The sequence below is a fragment of the Capricornis sumatraensis genome, chromosome X (assembly GCF_032405125.1).
Source record: "Capricornis sumatraensis isolate serow.1 chromosome X, serow.2, whole genome shotgun sequence".
Classification (NCBI taxonomy): domain Eukaryota; kingdom Metazoa; phylum Chordata; class Mammalia; order Artiodactyla; family Bovidae; genus Capricornis; species Capricornis sumatraensis.
The window spans coordinates 81,733,407-81,758,805 of NC_091092.1; the positions used below are offsets into that span (position 1 = coordinate 81,733,407).

Sequence of the window (25,399 nt, forward strand, 5' to 3'; positions counted from 1 at the left end):
CTGCAACTTTACCAAATTCATTGATTAGCTCTAGTAGTTTTCTGGTGTCATCTTTAGGGTATTCTATTTATAGCATCATGTCATCTGCAAAGAGTGGTGATTGAACTTCTTTTCCAACTGAATTCCCTTTACTTCTTTTTCTTCTCTGATTTCTGTAGCTAGGACTTCCAAAACTGTTGAATAAAAGTGGTGAGAGTGGACTTCCTTATCTTGGCCCTGACTTAGAGGAAATGCCTGCAGCTTTTCACCATTATGTATGATGTTAGCTGTAGGTTTGTCATCAGTTCAGTTCAGTTCAGTCGCTCAGTCGTGTCCAACTTTTTGTGACCCCATGAATCGCAGCACGCCAGGCCTCCCTGTCCATCACCAACTCCCGGAGTTCGTTCAGACTCACGTCCATCGAGTCAGTGATGCCATCCAGCCATCTCATCCTCTGTCGTCCCCTTCTCCTCCTGCCCCTAATCCCTCCCAGCATCAGAGTCTTCTCCAATGAGTCAGTTTGTTATATATAGCCTTTATTATGTTGAGGTATGTTCTTTCTGTGCCAACTTTCTGCAAAGATTTTTATCATAAATGGGTGCTGTAATTTGTCAAAAGCTTTTCCTGCATTTATTGAGATGATCATATGTTTTTTATTCTTCAATTTGTTGATGTGGTTTTATCACATTGATTGATTTGCAGATGTTGAAAACTCTGCATCCCTGGGATGAATCCCACTTGATCATGTTGTATGATCTTTTTAATGTATTGTTGAATTCAGATTGCTAGTATTGCTAGTTTAGGATTTTTGCGTCTATGTTTATCAGTGATGCATGTGTGCATAAGTTGCTTCAGTTGTGTCCAACTGTTTTTGATCCTATGCACAATAGCCCACCAGGCTCCTCTATCCATGGGGTTCCCCAGGCAAGAATGGTGGAAGGTTGCCATGCCCTCCTTTCACGGATCTTCCTGACCAAGGGATCCAACCCACATCTCTTAGGTCTCCTGCATTGGCAGGTGGGGTCTTTTCCACTAGTGCTATCAGTGATATTGGCCTGTAATTTTTTTTTTTTTTTGGTATATGTTTTTCTGATTTTGATATCAGGGTGATGATGGCCTCATAGAATGAATTTGGAAGTTTCCTATCTTCTGCATTTTTTTTTGGAAAAAGTTTGAGAAGGATGGGTTTTAACCCTTCTCTACATGTTTGATATAATTCACCTGATGTGAAGACCTTAGGTCCTGGACTTTTGTTTGTTGAGAGTTCTTCAATCATAGTTTCAATTTCAGTACTTGTGAGTCATCTGTCCATATTTTTTATTTCTTCTTGCTTCAATCTTGGGAGACTGTACCTTTCTAAAAATTTGTCCATTTCTTCAAGGCTGTCCTTTTTATAGGCATACAGTTTTCTCATAGTAGTCTCTTATGATCCTTGATATTTCTGTGGATCAATTATAACTTCTCCATTTTCATTTCAAATTTTTTGAGTCCTCTCCCTTTTTTTCTTGATGAGTCTGGCTAAAAGTTTATCAATTTTGTTTATCTTTTCAAGGAATAAGATTTTAGTGTCATTGATCTTTCCAGTTGTTTTCTTTGTCTCTACTTCATTTATTTCTGCTCTGATCTTTATGATTTCTTTCCTTCTGTTAACTTTAGGGATTTTTTTGTTCTTTTTTCTCTGGTTGTTTTAGGTGTAAAGTTAGGTTGTTTGAGATTTTTCTTGTTTCTTGAGGTAAGATTTTATAAATTTCCCTCTTAGAACTGCTTTTGCTGCACCCCATAGGTTTTGGACTATTGCACTTTCATTTTCATTTGTCTCTAGGTATTTTTAATATCCTCTTTGATTCTTTCAGTGACCTATTTGCTGTTTAGTAACATATTGTTTAACTGCCATGTGTTTGGTTTCTTATAATTTTTCCTAGCAGTTTATTTCTAATCTCCTAGCGTTGTAATCTATAAAGAGTCTTGATATCATTTCAAATTTTTTAAATTTGCCAAGGCTCATCTTTGTTTATTTTCATTTTGTTGCATTTTATCAATGAAAATAGTTATTTGATGAAATCTTTAGAATTTTCTTTAGATAAAATAATATCATCCTCAAATGTGGCAGTTTTACTTTTCCCTTTCCAATTTAGGTGCATTTTATTTATTTTTCTTGCTCTGGCTAAGACTTCCAGTTTTATGTTTAATAAGAGTGATGAGAGTGGGCATCCTTGTCTTACTCCTTTTCTTGAAGGGATAGCTTTCGGTTTTTCACCATTGAGTATGATGTTAGCTACACATGTATAATATGTAGTCTATGACCTTCACTATGTTGAAGTACTTCCTTCTATACCCATTTTGTTGAGAATTTTTATCATTTGTGAGTATTGAATCTTGTCAAATACTTTTTCAGCCTCTATTGAGATGATATTGTATTTGATTTACTAATATTTTGAGATTTTTTTACATCCATGTTTACCAGGGATAATGGCCTGTAATTGTGTGTGTGTGCATGTGTTGTCCTTGTTTGATTTTGGTATCAAGATAATGTTTGCCTTGTGAAATAAGTTAGGAAGTGTTCCCTCCTCTTTTTTAGAAAAACTTGAGGAAAATACATATTACATCGCCTTTGAATGTTTGGTATAAACCACCTGGGAAGCTGTCTGGTCATGGACTTTTGATTATTAGAGGTTTTGTTTACTGTTTTAATCTCTGTATTAGTGATCAGTCTATTCAGATTTTTCTATTTCTTCATGACTTAGTCTTGGAAGATTGGGATTCAAAGAATTTGTCCATTTCTTCTAGGTTGGGCAATTTGATGACATATACATTTATTTGTTCATATCATTGTCTTACAATTATTTGTATTTCTGTGGTATCTGTTATTATTTCTGTGGTATCTGTTATTATTTCTGTTCTTTCATTTCTAATTTTATTTATCAGAGACTTTTACTTTTCTCTTTTTTTTCTTAGTGTCTAGCTAAAGCTTTGTTAATATTTCTTTTCATCATTTCAAAGAATCAACTCTTAGTTTCTTTGACCTTTTCTATTGTCTTTTTGGTCTCTGTTTCAATTTACTTCCACTCTGATCTTTATTATTTCTTTTCTTGTACTGACTTTGGGCTTCATTTTTCCCCCTTTTTTTTCTAGTTCATTTATGTGTAAGGTTAGATAGTTTCCAGATAGTTTCTTTGAGATTTATTATTTCTGTTTTTAAAAGTTTCTTTCTTTATTATTTATTTTTGGTTGTGCTCAGTCTTCATTACTGTGTGGACTTTTCTCTAGTTGAAGCAAGAGGGGGCTACTCTCTAGTTGCAGTGTACAGGCTTCTCATTTCAGTGGCTTCTCTTGTTGCTGACGTGAGCTCTAGGGCATTCAAGCTTCAGTAGTTGCAGCACTTGAGCTCAGTAGTTGCGGTTCCTGGGCTTTAGAGTACAGGTGCAATAGTTGTGATGAATGGGCTTAGTTGCTCTGTGGCATGTGGGATCTTCCTAGACCAGAGATCAAACCTGTGTCCCTGCATTGGCAGGCAGATTCTTTACCACTAAACCACAAGGGAAACCCTAAATTTTATATCTTGGGGTAGCCTCTATTGCTATAAACTTCTCTCTAGTACCACTTTTGCTGCATCTAATATATTTAATATGCCATGTTTTCACTTTTACTTGTCTTCAGGTAACTTTCAATGTCTATTTTGATTTATTTGTTATCTCAATAGTTGTTCAGTAGTATGTTTTTCATTCTCCACATATTTATAATTCTTAAAGATTCTTGTAGTTGATTACTAGTTTCATTCCACTATGATTGGAAAAGGTGCCTGATATGATTTCAATTTTCTTAAATTTATTGAGACTTGTTTTTTGTCCCAACATATAGTCTTTTCTTGCGAATGTTCAATGTGCACTTGAGAGGAACATATATTCTGCTACATTTATTTATTTATTTATTTATTTATTTTTTAATTTTTATTTTTACTTTATTTTACTTTACACTACTGTATTGGTTTTGCCATACAATGACATGAATCCACCACGGGTGTACATGCGATCCCAAACATGAACCCCCCTCCCACCTCCCTCCCACAACATCCCTCTGGGTCATCCCTGTGCACCAGCCCCAAGCATGCTGTATCCTGCATCGGGCATAGACTGGTGATTCAATTCTTACATGATAGTATACATGTTTCAGTGCCATTCTCCCAAATCATCCCACCCTCTCCTAGAATGTTTTGTACGAACCTATTAAGTCCATCTGCTCTACTGTTTCATTTAAGACTTCTGTTTCCTTGTTAACTTCCTGTATGGATGATCTATTAATTGATGTAAGTGAGGAGTTAAAGTCCCCTACAATTGCTGTGTTGCTAACAATTTCTCACTTTGTTGTTGTTTTTCAGTCACTAAATCATGTCCAACCCTTTGTGACACCATGGACTGCAGCGTGCTAGCTTTCCCTGTCCTTCACTATTTCCTGGAGTTTGCTCAAACTCATGTCCATTGAGTCAGTGATACCATCCAACCGGTTACCTCTTTCAATTTAAGCCTGAATTTTGCAATAAGGAGCTCATGATCTGAGCCACAGTCAGCTCCAGGTCTTGGTTTTGCTGAGTGTATAGAGCTTCTCCATCTTCAGCTGCAAAGAATATAATCAATCTGATTTATATATTGACCATCTGGTGATATCCACGTGTAGTATCTTCTCTTGTGCTATTGAAAGAGGGTGTTTGCTCTGACAAGTGTGTTCTCTTGGCAAAACTCTGTTAGCCTTTGCCCTGCTTCATTTTGTACTCTAAAGCCAAGCTTGCTTGTTACTCCAGGTATCTCTTGACATCCTACTTTTGCATTCCAGTTCCCACTGATGAAAAGGACATCTCTTTTTGGTGTTAGTTCCAGAAGGTCTTGAAAGTCTTAATAGAACTGTTCAACTTCAGCTTCTTCATCATTAGTGGCTGGGGCATAGACTTGGATTATTGTGATGTTGACCACAAAGGATGAGATGGTTGGATGGCATCACTGACTAAATGGACATGAGTTTGAGCAAGATCTGGAAGATGGTGACGGGCAGGGAAGCCTGGAGTGCTGCAGTCCATGGGGTTACAAAGTTCAGACACACCTGAGCAACTGAATAAAAACAGCAGCTGTGATGTTGAATGGTTTACCTTGGCAATGAACCAAGATCATTCTGTCATTTTTGACATTGCATCCATGTACTGCGTTTCAGATTCTTTTGTTGACAATGAGGGCTACTCAAGTCCTGAGAAATCTATAAATGCTATGATTCTTTAGTTATGGTCATTTGATAGAGAATGGGGAGGGAGGGAACAAGTTGAGCTGGAGAGGCAGATAAAATTTATAGTAAGTCACGTTAAAGTCCAAGGTTAAACATAAATTACAAGGAAGTACAATTTGGTATAAATACCACTAAGCTGAAAAGGCTTAGTGAAGTCTCAGGTGTGACTTAGGCTCCAGAGTCCCTGAGACATGAATTTGAATCTTGGTCCTGCCTCATCCTAGTTGTGGGACCTTGGAGAAGTCACAGCCTCTCTGAGCCCAGTTTTCTAACTTCTAAAATGAAGATATTTATGTGTATAGGATTGCTATAATGATGAAATGAGATACCTATATAGTTAGCACATAAGGAGTACTCAGTTTAAGGTAGCATTTGTTTTGATTTTACAGGAATCCAGTTACTAACTACATGATCTTAATGAGGTAAACTTCACTTCTCTGAGCCAGTTTTCTCAACTGTAAGTGAAGACAATGCCTATATTGCAAATGAGTTTTTTTTTTTTTTTTTTTTGGTGTTTAAGTAAGATTAGGCATACAGAATTTCTGGTAATATAATAGAAGTTCAAAAAATGGTAGTGCTACTGATTGGGTAACAGCCTCTTAGGAAATGGCAGGCATGGAAGATGGTAGATGTTTACTCTTCTATATTCTAGAGCTGATGAGAAGCCTCAAGCTCTAAATGTAGAGGTTATAAAGGAGCTCAGAGCTACTTTTTCCACCCTCAGCCTATTTCTGACCATGCCAAACACTCAGGAATAGGAGGACAATTGATAAGGGGAAGGGGCAAGGAAGGCTTCTTAGCCATCTTCCTCAAAGTCCAGCCTTTTGACAATCCTACCTCAAAGTCCAGCCTTTTGACAATCCTACCCCAGGGAACTCTCCCTTAACTCATTTCTTTTGGCACCCAAGTTTGACCCTTTAGTGTGGATGCTGAGTTACAATACTCATGCTTATTTCCCATGAGTATGACTCATTCTTAAACTCAGTTTTAAGCCTCTGGATGGCAAAGTCTATGTCAAATCATTTTTTTGCATCTCTTGTGAGAGCATAAGCCTGGGCACAAAACCCCTCAGGAAACACTCAATAAATTGAATACCTTTCAGTTTATGTTTTAGAATAACCCTCAAATTTGGGTATATCATGTTTGTGTGTGTCACAGATGGCACAAATGGGGACTTCAAAAAGGAAAGCTTTTCCCACTGTCCTTCTAGTGGACTGAGCTACATTTTTCTTTTCTCAGTGAGTATTAAATAGCATCTACATGCAAGGCAATTTACTTGGGCCCTTGCTGAATAAAGAGAGAGATCTCACCTAGATCTAGCTCTCAGGTTGCTCCATCTTAATCGGGGAGGTAAAGCCAACAAAACAAAGAGTCCTGAATTAAAGTACAAGGTGATTAGTGCTGTAAGAGTGAGAGAAAGGAATTTGCAGCATATTAGGCTTCCAAAAGATATGAAACTTAAGTTGAATCTTGATGGATGATGCAAATTGCGGTATATAAGAAGGGGTAGAGGGCATCTTAAAAAGAGATTATTAATTGTATGATGTGTACATGGAACAAGAAGTAATACTATTTATGTGGACTATAGGATATGTGAAGAGGAATGGTGGAAAGGTAGACCAGAATGATCAGTTGAATTGAGACCAAAGAAGGTAATAAATTCCAGGTTTAAAAATGTTTGTGCGTATACTGCAGATAACAGGGAGCTGTGAAATCTAAAACCAACTATTATCTATCTAGCTATCTGTAGATTTTTTTTTTTCCAAACTGATTAGGTACATGATCAGAACAGGCTTTTAGAGTAGCATATGAAGGTCAGCAGGGAAAGATATAGGCCTATAGACTTATATCATGGACCCATTGATCTGGAAAGCAGTCCAAGTCCACGTTGTAAAGGTAGGGAAATGATCCATTCAAGGTCAGACAGCAAGTTAGTTTTAGTATTAATACTGGAATCTAGGTCTCTCAACTCTTGGGTATTATTACTCTTCCCTCTCTGCCTGTTTGACTTGTGGCTTTGCTGTGACACATTAGAGGTAGGAGAGAACAACATTGGGGTCTTTCAACCAAGAAAGCCCTTTGCTACTATTCTGAAGTTCGACTTATAATGAAACATCAATTTGTAGCTCCCAATAAGGAGGCTGGCAGCTGAACTGGTGAATCCACCTGCAATGCAGGACACCATGGTTCAATTCCTGGGTGGGGGATATCCCCTGGAGAAGGGATAGGCTACTCACTCCAGTATTCTCAGGCTTCCCTAGTGGCTCAGATGGTAAAGAATCCACCTGCAATGTGGGAGACCTGGCTTTGATCGCAAAATTGGGAAGGTCCCCTGGAGTAGGGAGTGGCTACTCACTCCCTTATTCTGGCCTGGAGAATTCCATGGACAGAGGAGCCTGGCAGGCTACAGTACATGGGGTCACAAAGAGTCAGACATGACAGTGACTTTCACTTTCATAAAGAGCCTAGGAAGATGCAAGTCTAATGACATTTGTTTTCCAAGGCCTTAGGTAGATGTCTATTTGGATGTGCCTGCAACTGGTAAATGAATGGGGTGTCATCAGGGAGTGTCATCCAGTTTTCTCATCAAAGGAAATGATAGCCTTAGGGTGGACACAGCTTCAGGTAGAAATGTTTTCTGGCTCTGATTGAAGTGTATGCTTCCTATCCAGTACTCACTCCAGCAACCAGTAGAAATGGAACAGTGTTGTCAACTGTTATAATCTGATCTGCAGGTGAGCAAGCACCATCATGTGGCTAGAGGTTCTCAACTATGGCTATACATAGTGTCACTTGGGGAACTTTTAGAAAATATCCATACCCAGGTCCTACCCTAATCAATTAAACTGGGATCTCTGGCTGTTGCGTCTCCAGTACTATATAATTTCAATGTTCTCTATGTTTATCCAGGGTTGAAAATCACTGGTACTTGTGACTACTTGGGCTTTGGAAAGTAGATAGACCAGGATCTATTGCCAATTAACTATGAGGTTACTTCTCATCTCTCTGTTTCTTCAGCTATAGAACAGTTAATACTTTTTATCTTTCAGGGTTATGGTTAGTGTTAAATGAGAATATGTGCATAAGGGACTGAGTATAGTATCATAGTATCTAGAACAGAGCAGGTATTCAATAAAAAATGGTAGCTAAATTTTTATTACTTATTTTATTACCATTATCATTATTGCTATCATTTATAACTTTTTCCTTTTTAATTTATTTTTTATTGAAGGATAATTGCTTTACAGAAATTTGTTGTTTTCTGTCAAACCTCAGCATGAATCAGCCATAGGAATACATATACCCTCTCCAATTGGAACCTTCCTCCTATCTCCCTCCCCATCCTACCCCTGTAGATTGATACGGAGCCCCTGTTTGAGTCTCCTGAGCCATACAGCAAATTCCCTTTGGATATGTATTTTATATATGGTAATGTAAGTTTCCATGTTACTCTTTCCATACATCTCGCCCTCTTCTCCCCTCTTCCCATGTCCACAGTCTATTCTCTATGTCTGTTTTCCCATTGCTGCCTTGTAAATAAATTCTTCAGTACCATTTTTCTAGATTCCATATATGTGCATTAAAATACTATATTTATCTTTCTCTTTCTGACTCACTTCACTTTTACTACTACTAACAACAAAACACCAAACACTGAGAAAAACAGTGGATGCAGAAATAGGAGTTATAAGTCTTAGTCCTCTCTCTACCACTTACCTAATTATGTGATCGTGGATGAGTGAGTTCACCTTTCCAAACCTCAGTTTACTTCTCTGTAGAATGGAGAAGATAAGACCCATCTACTATTCTTTCCTTACAAGCTTATTGTGAACATCAGTAGTTATCTGGAAGAGTACTTTGAATGGTATAACATTTTAGAACAAATAGATTATTATTATTATTTTGGTCATTATTTAGCTACAATTCTGTGTACATGACCTGGTGCTAAGGGGAATGGTGTGTCCAGAAATGTAAGATACAGCCTAGATGGGGAGACAGAATTTCTCTGTGTGTGACTGAATAGTACTTGGCTCATATCACCATTAGAGCACAAATCATACTGTATTATCATTATCATTTTTTTCATATCTGTCTCCTCACAAGAATGACTAGCTAGAGGAATGAAAAAACCCTACAGAGCAATATATGTACTTTATGAGCATTTACATGGATGGAAATTACCTATGCCAGGTGGAGTGTTCAGAGGATTGAGATTTGAGCTGAGTGTTTAGGGGTGGTTTCAATACAGATCGGGCTTCCCTGGTGGCTCAGAGGGTAAAGCATCTGCCTGCAATGCGGGACACCCAGGTTTGACACCTGGATCAGGAAGATCCCCTGGAAAAGGAAATGGCAACCCACTCCAGTATTCTTGCCTGGAGAATCCCATGGACAGAGGAGCCTGGTAGGCTACAGTCCACGGGGTCGCAAAGAGTCAGACATGACTAAGCGACTTCACTTTCTTTCTTTTCTTTTTCTTTCAATACAGATCAAACATGAAAACAAGAGTATATATTGGACAAGAAGCAGGACAGAGTCTAACACTCACTTATCCCAGCTGTCAGCTAGGTACTCTCTATCAGCCATCTAATTTAGTTCTTACAACTACCTCGTGAGGATACCGATTTCTCAGATGAATACCTTCATAGTCAAAGAGTTGAAATAACTGTCCAGGGTCTCACAGCTTAGAAATAGCAGAACAAGGCCTGAAAGCCAGATCTGCCCAACTGAAGACTCTGCTTTTCATACTGTACCATACTGTCTCATCTAGAAGAACCAAGGGATTGCTTTGATAGGGCCAGTTAGGAGACTGGTTTAACAAAAGTAGAGCTGGAGTTAAAGTCCAGTGTTAGTGCCTGGGATAATAATTTGGTACCAACTCATAGAAGGCCTTGAATTTTTGCTAGGGAGTTTGAACTTTATCCTGTACGTTTTGTAGCCACTGAGAAAATCTAGAAAAACAATTTTCAAATACTTAAGGATTATGGATAAAAGTTGATATTTTTTACATTTACCTTAAAAAGTTTTGTAGAAGAAAAAGTGATTATCAGGGTTTACTGACAAAAACTGAGTGAATATCAAAATCTGATAACACCCTTGCACATGTGTCTATTTCCAGATGGGGTTCATCAGGCCATGAATATTTCTGTGGCCTTTTCTTCAGTTAATATTATTTTATATGAATACATTTTTCACCTAGCCCAAATCCTTGTTAGTTCATGCATAATATGTATTGGTTAAATGCCTGTAAGAATTTAATTATTTCCTTTGTGCTTGAGTCTGACTTTGTGCTATTAAGAAGCATGTTTTTGTGCTGATTGATTATTTTTTCCTCTTGGGTTAATTTCTTTGGGTCTGTTCTTCAAAGTGGATCAACTGGATCAATGAGCATGGACTGTCTCATATGTATTTTTTGCATTTCATCCACATTGTTCCACAATCCTTGATGTCAGGCTATCTAGATAGAGTAAGCCCACTGTATAGTGCTACGAGCAATGTGTGCATGCATCTGTTTCAATATATTCCTGCCAGAACTGTTTTATTAAAAAAAATTATGTGTATTTATTTTGTGCTGAGTCACATGGAGACTAGAGACATAGAGGTAGAAAGTTCAGTTAGGAGACTGCTACAATAGTCAAGGTTTAAGCAAAAAGAACCTGATTTTTTGGTGATGATGACTATAACAAATTCATCATCAGATATTGACTAAGCACCTGCTATGTGTCAGTCACAATACTAAACATGTTAGTGAAAAGTGAAAGTGAAGTCGCTCAGTCGTGTCCAACTCTTTACCACCCCATGGACTGTAGCCTATCAGGCTCCTCCATCCATGGGATTTTCCAGGCAAGAGTGCTAGAGTGGACTAGCCATTTCCTTCTCCAGGGGATCTCCCTGACTCAGGAATCGAACCCGGGTCTCCCGCATTGCAGACACTTTACCATCTGAGCCAGTACCTAAGTAAATTCTCCCAATGCCTCTGTAAGGTAATGTAGTATTGGTCTTAATTATATTGTTGAAGAAACTGAGACTGAGCAAATTGATACCCTCAGTTCAATTCAGTTCAGTCGTTCAGTCGTGTCCAATTCTTTGCGACCCCATGTACTGCAGCATGCCAGGCTTCCCTGTCTATCACCAATTCCTGGAGCTTACTCAAACTCATGTCCATCTATTCAGTGATCAGATATTGACTAAGCACCTGCTATGTGTATTATTGGTCTTTATATAGTTGAAGAAACTGAGACTGAGCAAATTCATGCCCTAGGTGACACAAATATGAAATTTCAGAGCTGGAGTTCAAACATAGACTATCTGAAGGGATAGCTGCTAGAATAATTTTTTAATCCAGAGTTGTTAGCAACCAAAAAGAAATGGGGACCAAGAAAGGTGGCCAATATCACTGCAATATCAAGTATCTCCTGAGGAGTAGTGTTCAGTTTGGCTAACTGTTCAAGTTCTTGTTGTTCTCTCTTCCAGGAGACTCTGACAGTTTCAGCAAAGTACGGCCTCCGGGAGAAAAGCCAACCATCATCAGACCCCCAGTGAGGCCTCCAGACCCTCCCTGCCGGGCAACTATTTCCCAGAAACCAGAACCAAAGCCAGATGTTATGGCTGGCAATGCAGGGGAAATCCCATCATCTGTGTAAGTAGGGCTGTTTTTCAACCTTGACCTAAAGCCCACCTTAGATCACTAAGAATGCTTTTAAGATTATCATTATGGTTATAAAGGGTGTACAATGCACAACCCTGGGGCATCATTCACTTCATAGTGAAAGGAACTGTCATAGACCAGCCCTGTTCAGAGTTTTCTACTGGGAGAGTTTCCTGAGAGTTTTCCTAAGCTGAAGTGTTTAAAACTTAATGCCTGATAGGACACCCATTTTTCTTAGTTGCCCTGACCTCTGTAGGGTAATAAGATTACCTGCTGCTTTCATGCTTCCTTGGCCTGGAAATTTTTTGTCTTATTATTACTACTTGTTTTAAAAGTAATTTAATGAACAGATTTGTTCATTTTACTTGTACTTTAAGGCTTTTTTTAAAAAAAGGAAAGTATGATTTAAAAATTTTTCCAAAATGACTCTCATTCTCCAAAGAGCATCTTACAGGGTAAGAACAGAACTAATATCCAGCAGGTCTTTCTGAGGCTGGTTTGCAAGCCAAGAGAGCAGGGATAGAGCAGCTAAGGTGGGGCCACAGCACCCGTTAGGGACCAGCCTTGCTTGGCCACAAAACTAACCTGGCTGGCTTCTCCATAGCCAGTGCCTGGGACCCCTCTCAGTATCCTGCTTCCTGGTTTTCCTTTTTCTTGTGTTTATTGTCTCATAATTGTAAAATTGAGGAAGTAAGAAAATAAAAGCCTCTACCATTTGGACTGATTAACTAAGTGTATTTATAAAATGCCAAAAACTATACTCTGAGACCAATAACTTGTTTTACTTATTTCTCCCAAGAGTAGCCTGAATGCATATCATACTTAGACCATTCTGAACTAAGGGGAAGCAGAAAGTATCAGCCATAGCCTTGGGAGTGCCTATGGTGTCTGAGCCATTTCACATTCTGATATGTAGATTTTCCCTCAGACCCAGATCCTTTGCAAGCTAAGGCAGAACGTGACATTGGTGGCCTGTCTGGTTCATATTTTATTCTCATTTCCATTGGCCATTGGTTCTCACACATATTTCAGAGCAGTTCATGAGACTTGGTTGACTTCTGTTTGCAGAGTGGCTTCCAGGACCAGATTCTTTGAAACAGCTTCCCGGAAAACAGGAAGGTAAGAGATGCACGTGACAGAACTTCAACCAAATCACTTTTTAATAAATGCATCATGAGTGTGTCATTTACTGTCTTAACATTCTCCTTTTCTGTTTCCTGTAGCTCTGTCTCTGTCTGACTGTGTTTGTTCCTTTCTCTCCCTCAACACTGTCTTTCTGTCTCCCCAATCTTAACTTGTGTTTCTGCCTTTTCCCTATACCTGTGTGTCTCTCTGCCTATGTCACTCTTACCTATTTGTTTCTTTTACACTGTTTCTTTCTCTGTCTCTGTAATTCTCAGTCTCTTTCTTTCTCTTTGTGTTTTTCTACTTATGTCTCTGTTTCTTTGTCTCTCAGTTTCCCTATCTCTTTGACTCTTTCTGTCTCTCTCTCCATGTCTCTTTCTTTGTCTATCTCTGTATTTGTTGTCTCTGCTCCTCTGACTCTGTTTTTCAATCTCTCTCTCTCTCTCTCTCTCTCACACACACACACACACACACACACACAGAGTACTCACATGCCAAGGGGTATTGCAAAAATATTATGCTCATTGTAGGTCTTTTTTTGTTAGTTTGCTTATTTAGATCCTATTTTATTCTAAAAGGGCAACTGATAGAAATATATAGAGTGCAATATTCTAACATAAGTGGCCTTAGAATGAGCATAGTCCTGATTTCAGAGGTAACCATTAGACTTAGGTGGCTGTTTTCAAACTGGCTGCACATATAAATCACCTGGAAATTTTTGAGGGAAAAAAAAATGAACACAGATTCCTGCCTTCCACTCTAGACTCATTAAAACAGAATCTCCAGGAGTAGCACCTGGGAATCTAGGTTTTTACATTTCTTTCCTTTCTTCTTTCCAATTAATTTGTTTTTAAAATTCTTCAAATGCTAGTATAGACTTTTCAAGGCCTATCATTTGGGGCCCTTTAGATTGGAACACTTGGAGAAATGATTGCTTATCCTTCAGGGACTCTTCTGTGAGTTCACTTAGTGTTGCTTATCAGAGAGATCAAAATTGTGTTTCCTGGTGGGTGATAGGAGTGTAACTCTTCTGGGTGTTCAATTAAAAGCAGAGTAATATGCCTTTACCAGCACTGGAGCTGGGATAGGTTAGACATCATTTAGTTAAAACTGTGGGCCCTGACTCACCAGGACATGATTCTGAATAGCAGGCCACTGAAATTCTGCTTGGCAGTCAGTCACATGGAACTCTAGTCTAGACCAAATTCTCCTTAGACAATAATTTACCATTTATTCTACCATAACAGATGAAAGCGAGGTCAAAGCCCTAGATTTCTCCTACTGATATAATGAAGGTAAAGTTTTTACCTAGAATATTTTTTGAAGCAGGCTTAATCAGATAGGCTTGAGGGGGGAAAAAAAAGAAAAACAGAAAGAGACACCTTAATATTCTTAAAGCATCTGCCTATAAGCAGGACTATTTACTACTTCTGGGTAGTCCTTCCTCCCTCCCTAGGATAAGCCATATGATAAATAAATAAGAGGAAAATAGAATAAAGCAATCTTGAATTAATAGAATGAAGTGTGCATATCTAAAGGAAAGCTTTTTAGAGGTAGTGGTATCTGAGATGAAGCTTGAAAGATGGGTAGAATACACTGAAAATGAGAACTATTGTTCTGTAGTCTTGAACAGGGAACCAAGGCATTGAGCTGTATATGTACTAGGCATGAACAAAGTCCAGTAGAATCTTTAAGGCAGCTTGATTTCTAATAGGGAAACTATAGCCAAACTGATGTTGAAAATGTGGAAAGATTGGTAACCATTGCCTAGGCTTTGTCATAGTGCTCAGAGAAGTCTTGAACCAACTGCAAAATAGGGTACTATGGCCAAAGCAGGCACTTCAGGATGGAGGATGACCCTACCAGTCCTATATTCAGGCCTCTGGAACCTAAATTTAATCCTCTTCCTTATCCCCAGATTCTATCTTGGCAGGAGTGTGTAAGACCAAGGTGGGTACACCAGTCCTCCAATATGTCATGAGTCACCTTCCTAGGTACCTACAGAGTCCTCCCATTCAGCATCCACATGACAAAAGCACCCCTTCCATCTAGACCCGTTTTTAAAAAGTAATTTAATTGTAGGCTAATTACTTTATAATATTGTAGTGGGTTTTGCCATAAACTGACATGAATCAGTCGCAGGTGTACATATGTCCTCCCCATGCTGAACCCCCCACCCTTCTCTCTCCCCATCCCACCCCTCTGGGTTTTCCCAGTGCAACAGCTTTGAGTGCCCTGTTTCATGCATTGAACTTGGACTGGTGATCTATTTCCTCTATGGTAATATACATGTTTCAGTGCTATTCTCTCAGATTATCTCACCCTTGCCTTCTCCCACAGAGTCCAAAAGTCTGTTCTTTATATCTGTGTCTCTCTTGCTGTCTCGCATATAGGGCCATCATTACCATATTTCTAAATTCCATATATATGTGTTAATATACTGTATTGGTGTTTTTCTTTCTGACCCCAGTTTTGTAACCACCATTTTCATCAGTGCATCTACATGCTGGCTGCTGGTCAAAATTCTTAGACTAGCCACAGTCAATCTCATCTCATTGCTAATGAAAATGATAATCTATTTAACCTTTGCTGTGCCCCTTTTTGCCTCCAATTTGTACACCTGACTATATATAACCTGATATTTGAATGACCTCACTTTTCATTTATCTCCCATATACAACAATTTAAAAATTAAAAACTCAAAAGAAGAGAAAGGAGGGGGAAATATTTCAGTAAGGCAGAACCACTTATTCAATGCAAGTTCACACAGAGCTTAGTGTTCCACTTTGGCTGGAATGTGGGGTTGAGGGGAAGAAGCTCAGCTGGAAGTGAGGCCAGGAAGATGGATTGGGGCCAGATTGTAAAGGCCTTATATAACATACCAAGGAGTTCAGTCTTTATTCCCCAGTCATTATGGAGAGCTTAAAAGCTTAAAAAATGACAATGCATATTCTAATCTGCATGAATTATTTTGAAAGGCACACACATTCTGTTGGTAATGAGGAAGATAGGAGAGTAAAACCTGAAGGCAGTGAGACCAATTAGGAGGCCAGTCATCCTAGCAAGAGTTGATGAGGTCTTGATATATGGCATTGTTAGCAGGAATAGAATGAAAGGATAGATTTGAGGTAGACTCAGTAAGACCTTAATGACTTTTCAAATATGGAACATTGGAGAAGGATTAAGAGAGAAAAAATCTAACTTGGATAGCTGGGTAGATGGTAGCAATAGTTAATCATGGTGGAACAGGTTTTGTGGAAAACTTTCTCTGATCAATTTTGGACACTGTGTATGAAGATTCTGTGTGACATCCAGATAGTAATGACCAATGGGTAACTACAACTTAGACTAGTAATTGGTACTGGACCTACATACATTTAGGGGTAGAATTATTGAGTACAGACACTGTACAAATTTATTCACATATACTACAATATGAATAGTATCCTTTGGGGTGGGAGTGGGGTCTCAGTGCTTGATGGGAATTGAAATCGTGAATGGGAATAAGATCACTCAGGGAGTAGGTATAAATAGACTCAAGAGAGAGGAGAAAAACAATGTTGAGAACATAGCCCTGGGACCAGCTGTTGTCTGGGATTTTCTGCCCACATTATATGGACCTTAATTCTCCAGGGTTTTCTCTTTCCTCCAACCATCTCTAGACAAGGTGACCATAGGACTGATCTAAAGACATCAAGAGGCCAGGCAAAGCTTGTTTGGTCTCTGAGGCAAAGGAAGATTCATGTTTCATAGAAGGTATTTGCCTTTCCTCTTTGCCCTTCTCTCATTGGAGATAATCATAGAATGTAGTCCTTGGTCTTAGGGCAATTTCTCTGGTCTCCCCTAGCTCCCATTGTATGACACTCAAAGGATTGTGGTAGCACCTGAAAGATGTTTTTGTGTCTGGGACACTGGGCTCTCTAAATCTGCTAGAAAGGTAGCCTAACCTATAAGCATGGAGTGAGATGTTTTGAAATATCTGGATGGAATCACTTCCTAATTTTTCAAATGGCCTGATTGGCACTGTCTTGGAAGGGTTACCCACCCACTTGTTTTGCCTTTCCAGTTCTGATTTCTAGAGTCTTAGTGAAATGTCTTTCATCCTTTACCCGCAGTTCTCAAGGCAGACTTCCTGGAGATGAGAGTTGAGGCCTCAGGTATGTAGTATCCTCTTCTGATTATAAAATCTTGTTACACATATGCCTTCTTTTATGAGATCTGAGTTTTTGAGAACTGGAATGCCATGTAAGTCCAGAGGGTGGGAATTCACCTCTGTGGCTCAGTTTACTACTTTGTAATTACATGACCCTTATACTTACTGTCATTTAATACTGAGGTTCTCTGTTTTTAAGTTTACTTTTTCTTTCTTTCTCTCTCAGCCAAACTACAGTATAATTTTATGAATTGCCTTTGAATCAAGGTCATTAGAAATCTTAGGTTGTGATATTTGGGGCAATTACATTTCCTTTCCTGGGCCTCAATTTCCTAATATGTAAAATGAAACGTTTGGAACCTTTTAATTCTGACATCCTTTAGGTCTGTAAGAATATCAGTAAACTCTCATTTGATATTTTGGTAAGTCCCAAGAGTCTACCTTAGTATTTGTAGAGGGATTTCATTCCTTCAGCCCAAATCACTATTTCATATTCCTTGAACCTTCATCCTTAGTTCTTTATATATGTCAAATACAAAGCACTTTCACATCCATTAGCTCATTTAGTCCGTATCAAATGTCAGAAATAAGGAAGATAATATGTACTTTCACTAAACATATAAAGAAACTGAGGTTCAGAGGGGATACGTAACTTACTAAGATCACCAGAGCCATGGAGATCATGGAAATTTCTTTCTCTGCCTAGAAGTTCTGATTGACAATCAGAGTGTTGGCATGATATAAACCAATACATGCATAAACAAGATCCAGGTATCTGGAGCAGAGCTTTCCATGTACTCCTCAGCCTTCCTTTTCTTCCTATCACTGCCAGTCCTCAGAGGTCTGTGGGTAGATAAGCTTTTTCTTATCAGCTCTCGGTAAAGCTGAAGGTAAAGTCCCAGTAAAAGGAAATCTGGAGTTATTGTAGGGCCATAAAGGCAGTGACCATTCGGCAAGGGGGGGGGGTAATCTCAGAGATATCAGGCTTCTATATCCCCTGTAGACTTTTTGAGGATTAGAGTTCAAGCTAAAGGCACAGGGTTTCCAGCCCTGATTATAGCACCATATTGGGCCTGGTCTATGGAATCTGAGTTATAAGGGCTTTTTCCTAGCCAGCTGCTGTTACTCAGCAGATTTGCTACCTACCACGAGAGGCCCTACTGCCCAGTGGCTATTAAGTGCTTAACCAGTCATAGCTAATTCCTTACTCTCTTCTTTTCCTTTCAGGTTGTAAAATCCTTGGCCTCAGGGGACCCTTTCCAGGTTCTAGAAGGGTCTTCTTCAAATCCTTGTGTGCTGAAGAGCAGATTCTTCCTGTCCCTGCACCTTCAGGCTCTGGGAGGCTATAAAATAAGAGGCACATGTCCTATACACGTTTATTTCTCCTTTGTATTCTCTCTTCATTCCCCTAGAAGGTCTATCTTGAGCTCCTATAAGACTGTGAATGGCTGAACTTCCTCAAGCCAGACTGCAGAAACCAAGCTGTCCACTGACCTGAGTCGAAGAGAGGAGCTCAGTTTTCAACTGTTTTCTGAACTTCCTGCCTCCTCAAAAGGCCATCTATCTCTGAAAGATTTGGGGCTAAAGATTGATCTTAGAAGTCTTACCCTGAACTAAAAATTACTTGAGTTGGGGCCATTGCTTACCTTGGAAGTAAGGGAGTAGGAATGTTTGCTGAACTTCGGAGGCTCTTACCATGTCTCTCTTACTAAAGATATGGACTTTAGTGCCAGTTTGGAGCTCTGGCATAGTACTACATTGCCAAGAATGCATCTGCTCCTATGGCCCAGACAGAAAGAGTGATGCCTCTATAATCCCTCCAATGTGGACTCAGGAAGGTGCCCTTCCTGCTTTTATATACTTAGGACAAATCTGCAAAGCATGTTTTGCATGTCAAAGCCTATGTCTGTTTGAATTATTCTTCTTCCTGCTTTGTCCTAACAGCTTCCTTTCCAAGCAATCAGAAACAAACAAATGTTTAAAACAGTTCTTTTTTTTTAAAGGCAGACTGTGTTTGTTCTGTAGGAGTTCCATTTTGGGATCAAATGCTGGGGAAAATTGTTAAGATGGATAAAGGCCAGGTAGTTGTCATTGTTGTTTCATGTTTGCTTTTTGAAGATAAGCTCTTTTATCACCTGAAAGAAACAGTTCTTAACCCATTATCTATGGACTCAGGAACTTCATAAAGCCTCTGAAATGGTATGTAGACTTCCACAACAATGTGCCTTTTCTGAGGAAATGGGCCATAACATTCTAGTGAATTGCAAATTGGACCTGTGACATAATAAAGATTAAGAACCACAGCCCTTGAGACAAAAGACTCTTTTTACAATTCCTAAAATAATTGATTAGAAAGGCCTTTCAGTATTATTTAGTCAAACTGCTTAGTTTACTATTGGGGAAACTGAGGCAGAGCAAGTTAGCAGCTGTGCCTAAACAAGATCCAATATCCCTACTCAAGGTTCTTTCAATTATACCATGCTTATCAAGCAAAGGGCCTCATGATTGGTAGCTTTAGGGACCACCATTTTGAGAGTTTGGCTTTTACCCTCTTTCTTGAGCCACATATACTGCCACCAAATGGGACTTCCAGAACTAAGTTCCTGGTCTTCCTCATTTGATGTTTCAATCATTAAAAAGGAACTAAAACACAATTAATTAGTGAAGTGAGTCAGAAATCTGACAAGTAGACATTTCTGATTCCTATTTGTTGAAGAGAAGCTGCTGGAAAAAGTGTCACCACTTGTTTCCACACAGGTGCCTTGATTTAAGGATAGGTTTTAAGATAGCCTGTCTTTCAGTTAAGTTCAGTTGCTCAGTCATGTCTGACTCTTTGCGACCCCATGAACCGCAGCACACATGGCCTCCCTGTCCATCATCAACTCCCAGAGTTCACTCAAACTCATGTCCATCGAGTTGGTGATGCCATCCAGCCATCTCATCCTCTGTCGGATCTGTGTAATTATTGGGTTGGCCAAAAATTCATTCAGGTTTTTCCATATGATGATACAGAAAAACCCAAATGAACTTTTTGACCAGCCCAATATAATGTGGTCCAGTGTGAGAGAAAGGACTTTCCTATTGGACTCTTCTAGCAAGGCCCCACTAGTGCACTTACTATAGAACCAAGAAGAAGCATAGCCATGGGGAAAAGAGGAGGCGAGAGATGGGATGATGAGAAGAGAATGCACACATGCACTAACCAACTCTGAGATGCCTTTGGAACAGTGTTACTGAAAGGCAATAGCTACTTTCAAGATTTAACTCTGCTGCTGCTACTGCTGCTAAGTTACTTCAGTCGTGTCTGACTCTGTGCAACCCCATAGACGGCAGCCCACCAGGCTCGCCCATCCCTGGGATTCTCCAGGCAAGAACACTAGAGTGGGCTGCCGTTTCCTTCTCCAATGCGTGAAAGTGAAAAGTGAAAGTGAAGTCACTCAGTTGTGTCCGACTTTTCGTGACCCCATGGACTGCAGCCTACCAGGCTCCTCCGCCCATGGGATTTTACACGCAAGAGTACTGGAGTGGGTTGCCATTGTCTTCCCTGAGATTTAACTCTAAATATGGCTTATTGATGAGTTAGTGACATGTTATCTGACATAAACACACTGAGAACCTTTGTGGAAATAATTTAGTAGAAATTTGACAACATTCTTAATGAAGGTGTACCCAAGTGGCCATATTGAACTCTCAGCTCTACCCAGTCTCAAAGGCCAAGTTGCTAGAAACCAGGAGCAAGTAAGCCAAGTGGCTACCATTCTACCTGCTGCTCACCCCCAAACAGAATCTCTGTGAGGCCTGGTGGACTCAGTCAGGAAGTACTCATTGAGCCCTAATCTCAGAGCTGTGGACTCTCTGCTCTGTTCCATTAGATGACTAACTAAACCAAGCAGGTATGCAGATTTTAGCCACAGAAGCAGTGTCCATTCAAGCCTCAGTACTTTTGAAGATATTAGAGATATGGTTCCACTGTGGTTTCCTTGGGGGGAAATTCCACAATCAATTTTTATTCCACCATAAATATTGAGAGATTATTGAGAACCAGAGAAAGTGAAAGTCACTCAGTTGTGTCCAACTCTTTGCGACCCCATGGACTGTACAGTCCATGGAATTCTCCAGGCCAGAATACTAGAATGGGTAGCCTTTCCCTTCTCCAGGGGATCTTCCCAACCCAGGGATCGAACCCAGGTCTCCTGCATTGCAAGCAGATTCTTTAGCAGCTGAGCCACAAGGGAAGCCCAAGAACCAGAGAAAGATACCACAATTCTAGTGGAATATGTGTCCCAAAAATGTGGCTGTGAGATTGCTATGTGTTTCCCTGGAAACAGATCAAGAACCTGGTCTAAAGTGTTGGGACCACCAGTCTGGCTGGAAGCCAAGAGCAGTGACTGGCTAGCTCTGTTCCTGCCCTGGGCTATACTCAAAGAATTACAAAGAATGAACCTCAGCATCTACCCTTTTGTTCTCTGATTTAAAGAAAAAGCTTCTGTGAGAAGAGATTGACTTGACCTGGGGTTGATGGATAGTCATTCAAGAGGCTACGGCAAGGGGGTGATAATTGAAGTGTGTCAACTATAGGAAATTATCTGCATACCTCAGTCAGGAGGCTAGAGAAACTGGCAATGTAAATCTTGAGCTGACAGTGATAGCATTTATTAAGCACCTACTAAGTGCTAGGTGCTTCATATACCTTATATCCTTTAGTCCCTACAGCAATCATACAAGTGGGTACTATCCTCATCTTACAGATAAAGGATTTATGGCCCAGCAGGCTAAAATAACTGGCGCAAGGTCACACAAGTAAAAAATTGTTATTCTAATCCGGATCTCTCTGATTCTGCACCCCATATTGTTTTCCTTTTGTAATATAAAGGCCATATTTCTGGAGCTGACATGACTCTCTGACTCTTGCCTGATTAACAAAATATTGAAAGGCAAGCATTTGAGGGGAAGGAGGGAATGTAGGTCCAATTTACTGGGAAAAAAAAAAAAAACTGGGCTGAAAGCAATTTCTGTTATGTTTCCTCCTCCCATTCAGTATGACCATTTCTTACGGTTTAAAAAAAAATCATTTACTTTTACATTGTGACATGAAGGATTTGTTTTTTGTTGGTAGTTGTCAAATCCTTGGCTTAGCTGCTTTTCAAAGAAGAAAAGGCCCTTCTATATGTCTGTTACTTCCCCAAAGTTCTAGCATGTGCAGTGTCACCCTGAGACTGGTGACATCCATACATGTAGTTTGAGAAGATGAAATGATCTTGGTGCTTCTGCAATACTTGATGCCTTGGGATCAAATCCCTATTAAAGGTTTTCTCTGGTGATGGCAAAAATTAAGAGATGATTTAGAATAAAAAATATTATTGAATTTTTTCTTTAAAAAATATGAGGGATATTGTCCAGCCACTGAGGGACAAAATTCAGCATCCAAGTTGAGTAATAAGTGTTGTCATGTAGACTATTTCTAAAATAAGTTGCTATTATGTGAAAGAATCCTTCCCTTTTCAAGAAGTTCTTTAATGCTGTAATAACTAGAATAAATAAAGTAATGAAAAAGTACTTCTGTGACTAGAAAAATTGCTTTTGAGAGAATGTAGATCAATGATACTATGTTTAATGTAGCTGCCTCTAATGGCCTTGACATATTACAGGCCCAGAAAAAGCTTCAGAAGCATTTAAAAATTGCAGAGAAAAGCAAGATAACTTGAAGAGACGTTTTTGATGAAGAAAAGCCTCCATTTTCATAAGGAAAATAATCATTTGATACCAAGGAAATTAATAGATCCTAGAAAGATGCCTTTATGAAATACATGTGTAACATCAGAAGAAAAAGAATTAGATCCTGGAGTACATTCACATGACTTTTAATAAAGTATACAGACTGTCTAGTATTAATGGCCTCTATCTGCAGTTTGTCATGGAAACAATCTTTGAGCATATTATGCATGATCCAATCATTGTTCCTATTGTCTTCTGTAATTCTAAGGAAATATATGGCCCGGAATCTGTTTGTACCTAGGGATCTCCATCTGCAGTCTATTTTGCACCAAGTCCAGTTATTCCTTAAGGCCTCACAACATCACTGTGTGAAAGTGATAGCCCCATTCTATAGATAAGAAAACTTGAGACTCAGGAAGATGAGAAATAATTTGCCCAATGTCATACAGTTAGGGATTGATTAAAAACCCAGCACTAGAAGCTACAGGAGCAATCTTGTTTCTAATATAGCACACTACTCCAAGTGGTAAAGGAATTCCGACAGTAAGTGGAGATGATGTTTAGAAATGAGACTAACAACATCTGCAAGTCTTGCTACTCAAAATAACGGTCCATAATCAGCCTCAGCATCAGTATTACCTGGGAACTTATGAGAAATACAGATTCCTGGGCCCCCTCCCAGACCTCTGACATCAGAAGTTGTATTTTAATAAGATATCCAGTAGCTAACTATGCACATTAAAATTTGAGAAGCACAGATTGTAAGCCAAAGTAGGTTGAGGAAGGAGAGATCTTGGTTAGGTAAAGACCAAAAATGGTAGATAAGACTAATCTGGTATGTTGGAAATGTTTACAAAGATTATGTCCATAGATGCCTGCTTCTTACATTGCTTTGTACATGGTCTTATACTTTGATGAAATATAAATGAAGTTTTTCTACTTCAAAGAATAGTGAAACCACCTTAAGACTGAAAGTTACCTGAGTTTCAAATCTCTGAGCATTAAAAGCAGTAGAAAGGCAACATGGAGCATTGTAAAGAGTTCATTCAGGAGTGTTGGGGGTCCAGACTCACTCCTCACTGCCTGTTTGTAATGCTGAGCAAGTCTTCTCTAAATTATCTGCCTTTAAACCAGGTAGTCTCAAAAGGTATTTTCAGTCTTGACATTCAGTTATTCTCAGCTGTGGATTTTAACTACAGTCAACCTTGTAATGAAAGCATGGACAATTCTACCAGGTTTTGTTTGCCTAGAGATTAGTATCTTAGTTCACATGAGAAGGAGTATTCTGAGAGGAAATACCACAGTCATGACAAAGCTACGTTAATGGAAATTGCAAGAAACTGGGAGGAGCATGACTCTAGTTAACCGATTTGAAATTGGCAAGTATTTTTATTAATGTATAACTAAGGTATCCATATTCCTTTGAGAACCAGCTGCTTCAAACCACATACTTGGAAATCAACTCTTATATCCTGAATAGGGCATACTTAACAAAATTTAATAAAACTCCTCTAATTTGGGATGAGGGGGTAGTTTATTCGGGGTAGGAGAGACTTGTAAAAAAGAGAAGACTCTTGTTCATCCTCCAGCTGGCATCTCTCCAGGTGATTCTGATGCTCATTAGCTGAAAACAACTAGTTATAATCTAACCTCTTAAAATGGAGAAACAGACTCAGAGAGGAGAAGGAACTGATCTAAGGTCACATGCCAAAGCCAGTGGCAGAAAACAGGTGCTCAGTGTACCACCCCAAGGGCCTTTCAACTCTACTTTCTTTGGGTGACTAGTTTACCAGAATCAAGATCTCTGCTTCCAGCAGTAAGGCACACACTGGGAAGGATGAATATGCCTTCCATCTGAGTACTTTGCTTCCATCAGATATTCACACTCATTTCTTTATTGAGGCTCAGAGAGATAACATAACTTGCCCAAGGTCACACAGATAGGAAATAGACTTGTACCTAGGTTTTCTGATTTCACCTATGCTGTACTACTTCTCTAGGAGAGAAGCAGCCCTCCAAACCCTCAGCACTTCTCCTGGGAAATGTCAGGAGCTCTAAGCTTTTAATTGCTTTAATCCAGTTGTTTCAAAACAGATCAATTTTTTCCCTACTGGAGAATATACTAACAGCTTTATAACTTGTAACTCTGCAGAGCACACTTATGTCCATCATTTTGTTCTCAGACCCATAAAGTATGTAAGATAAGGTATTAAGCCCTCATTTGACATGTACAAAGTGAGGCACAAAACCACTGTATTAATTTTCTATTGCTGCTGTAACACATGATGACAAACTTAGTAGCCCATCAGGCTCCTTTGTCCATGGAATTCTTCAAGCAAGAATACTGGAGTGGGGAGTCATTCGCTTCTCCAAGGGATCTTCCTAACCCAATGCAGGTCTCCGGCATTGCAGGCAGATTCATTACTGTGTGAGCCACCATCTGCTATATGCCAAATGTGAGCCTTAGTACTTTGCATGAGTTTACTGAATTTGTCCAGATAATATTCCTATGA

General features: G+C 39.3%; 1 protein-coding gene across 1 annotated transcript in view; it reads left to right on the plus strand.

Annotated features, from left to right (window-relative positions):
• OPHN1 (oligophrenin 1) overlaps positions 1–17,167 on the plus strand; it is a 594,204-nt gene extending 577,037 nt beyond the window's left edge. Inside the window, exons 22-24 of the mRNA XM_068962396.1 lie at positions 11,719–11,884; positions 12,962–13,012; positions 17,134–17,167. Of these exons, the coding sequence (XP_068818497.1) occupies positions 11,719–11,884; positions 12,962–13,012; positions 17,134–17,167 (251 nt within the window). The remainder of the gene's footprint in view (positions 1–11,718; positions 11,885–12,961; positions 13,013–17,133) is intronic.
• Positions 17,168–25,399: the final 8,232 nt, after the last annotated feature.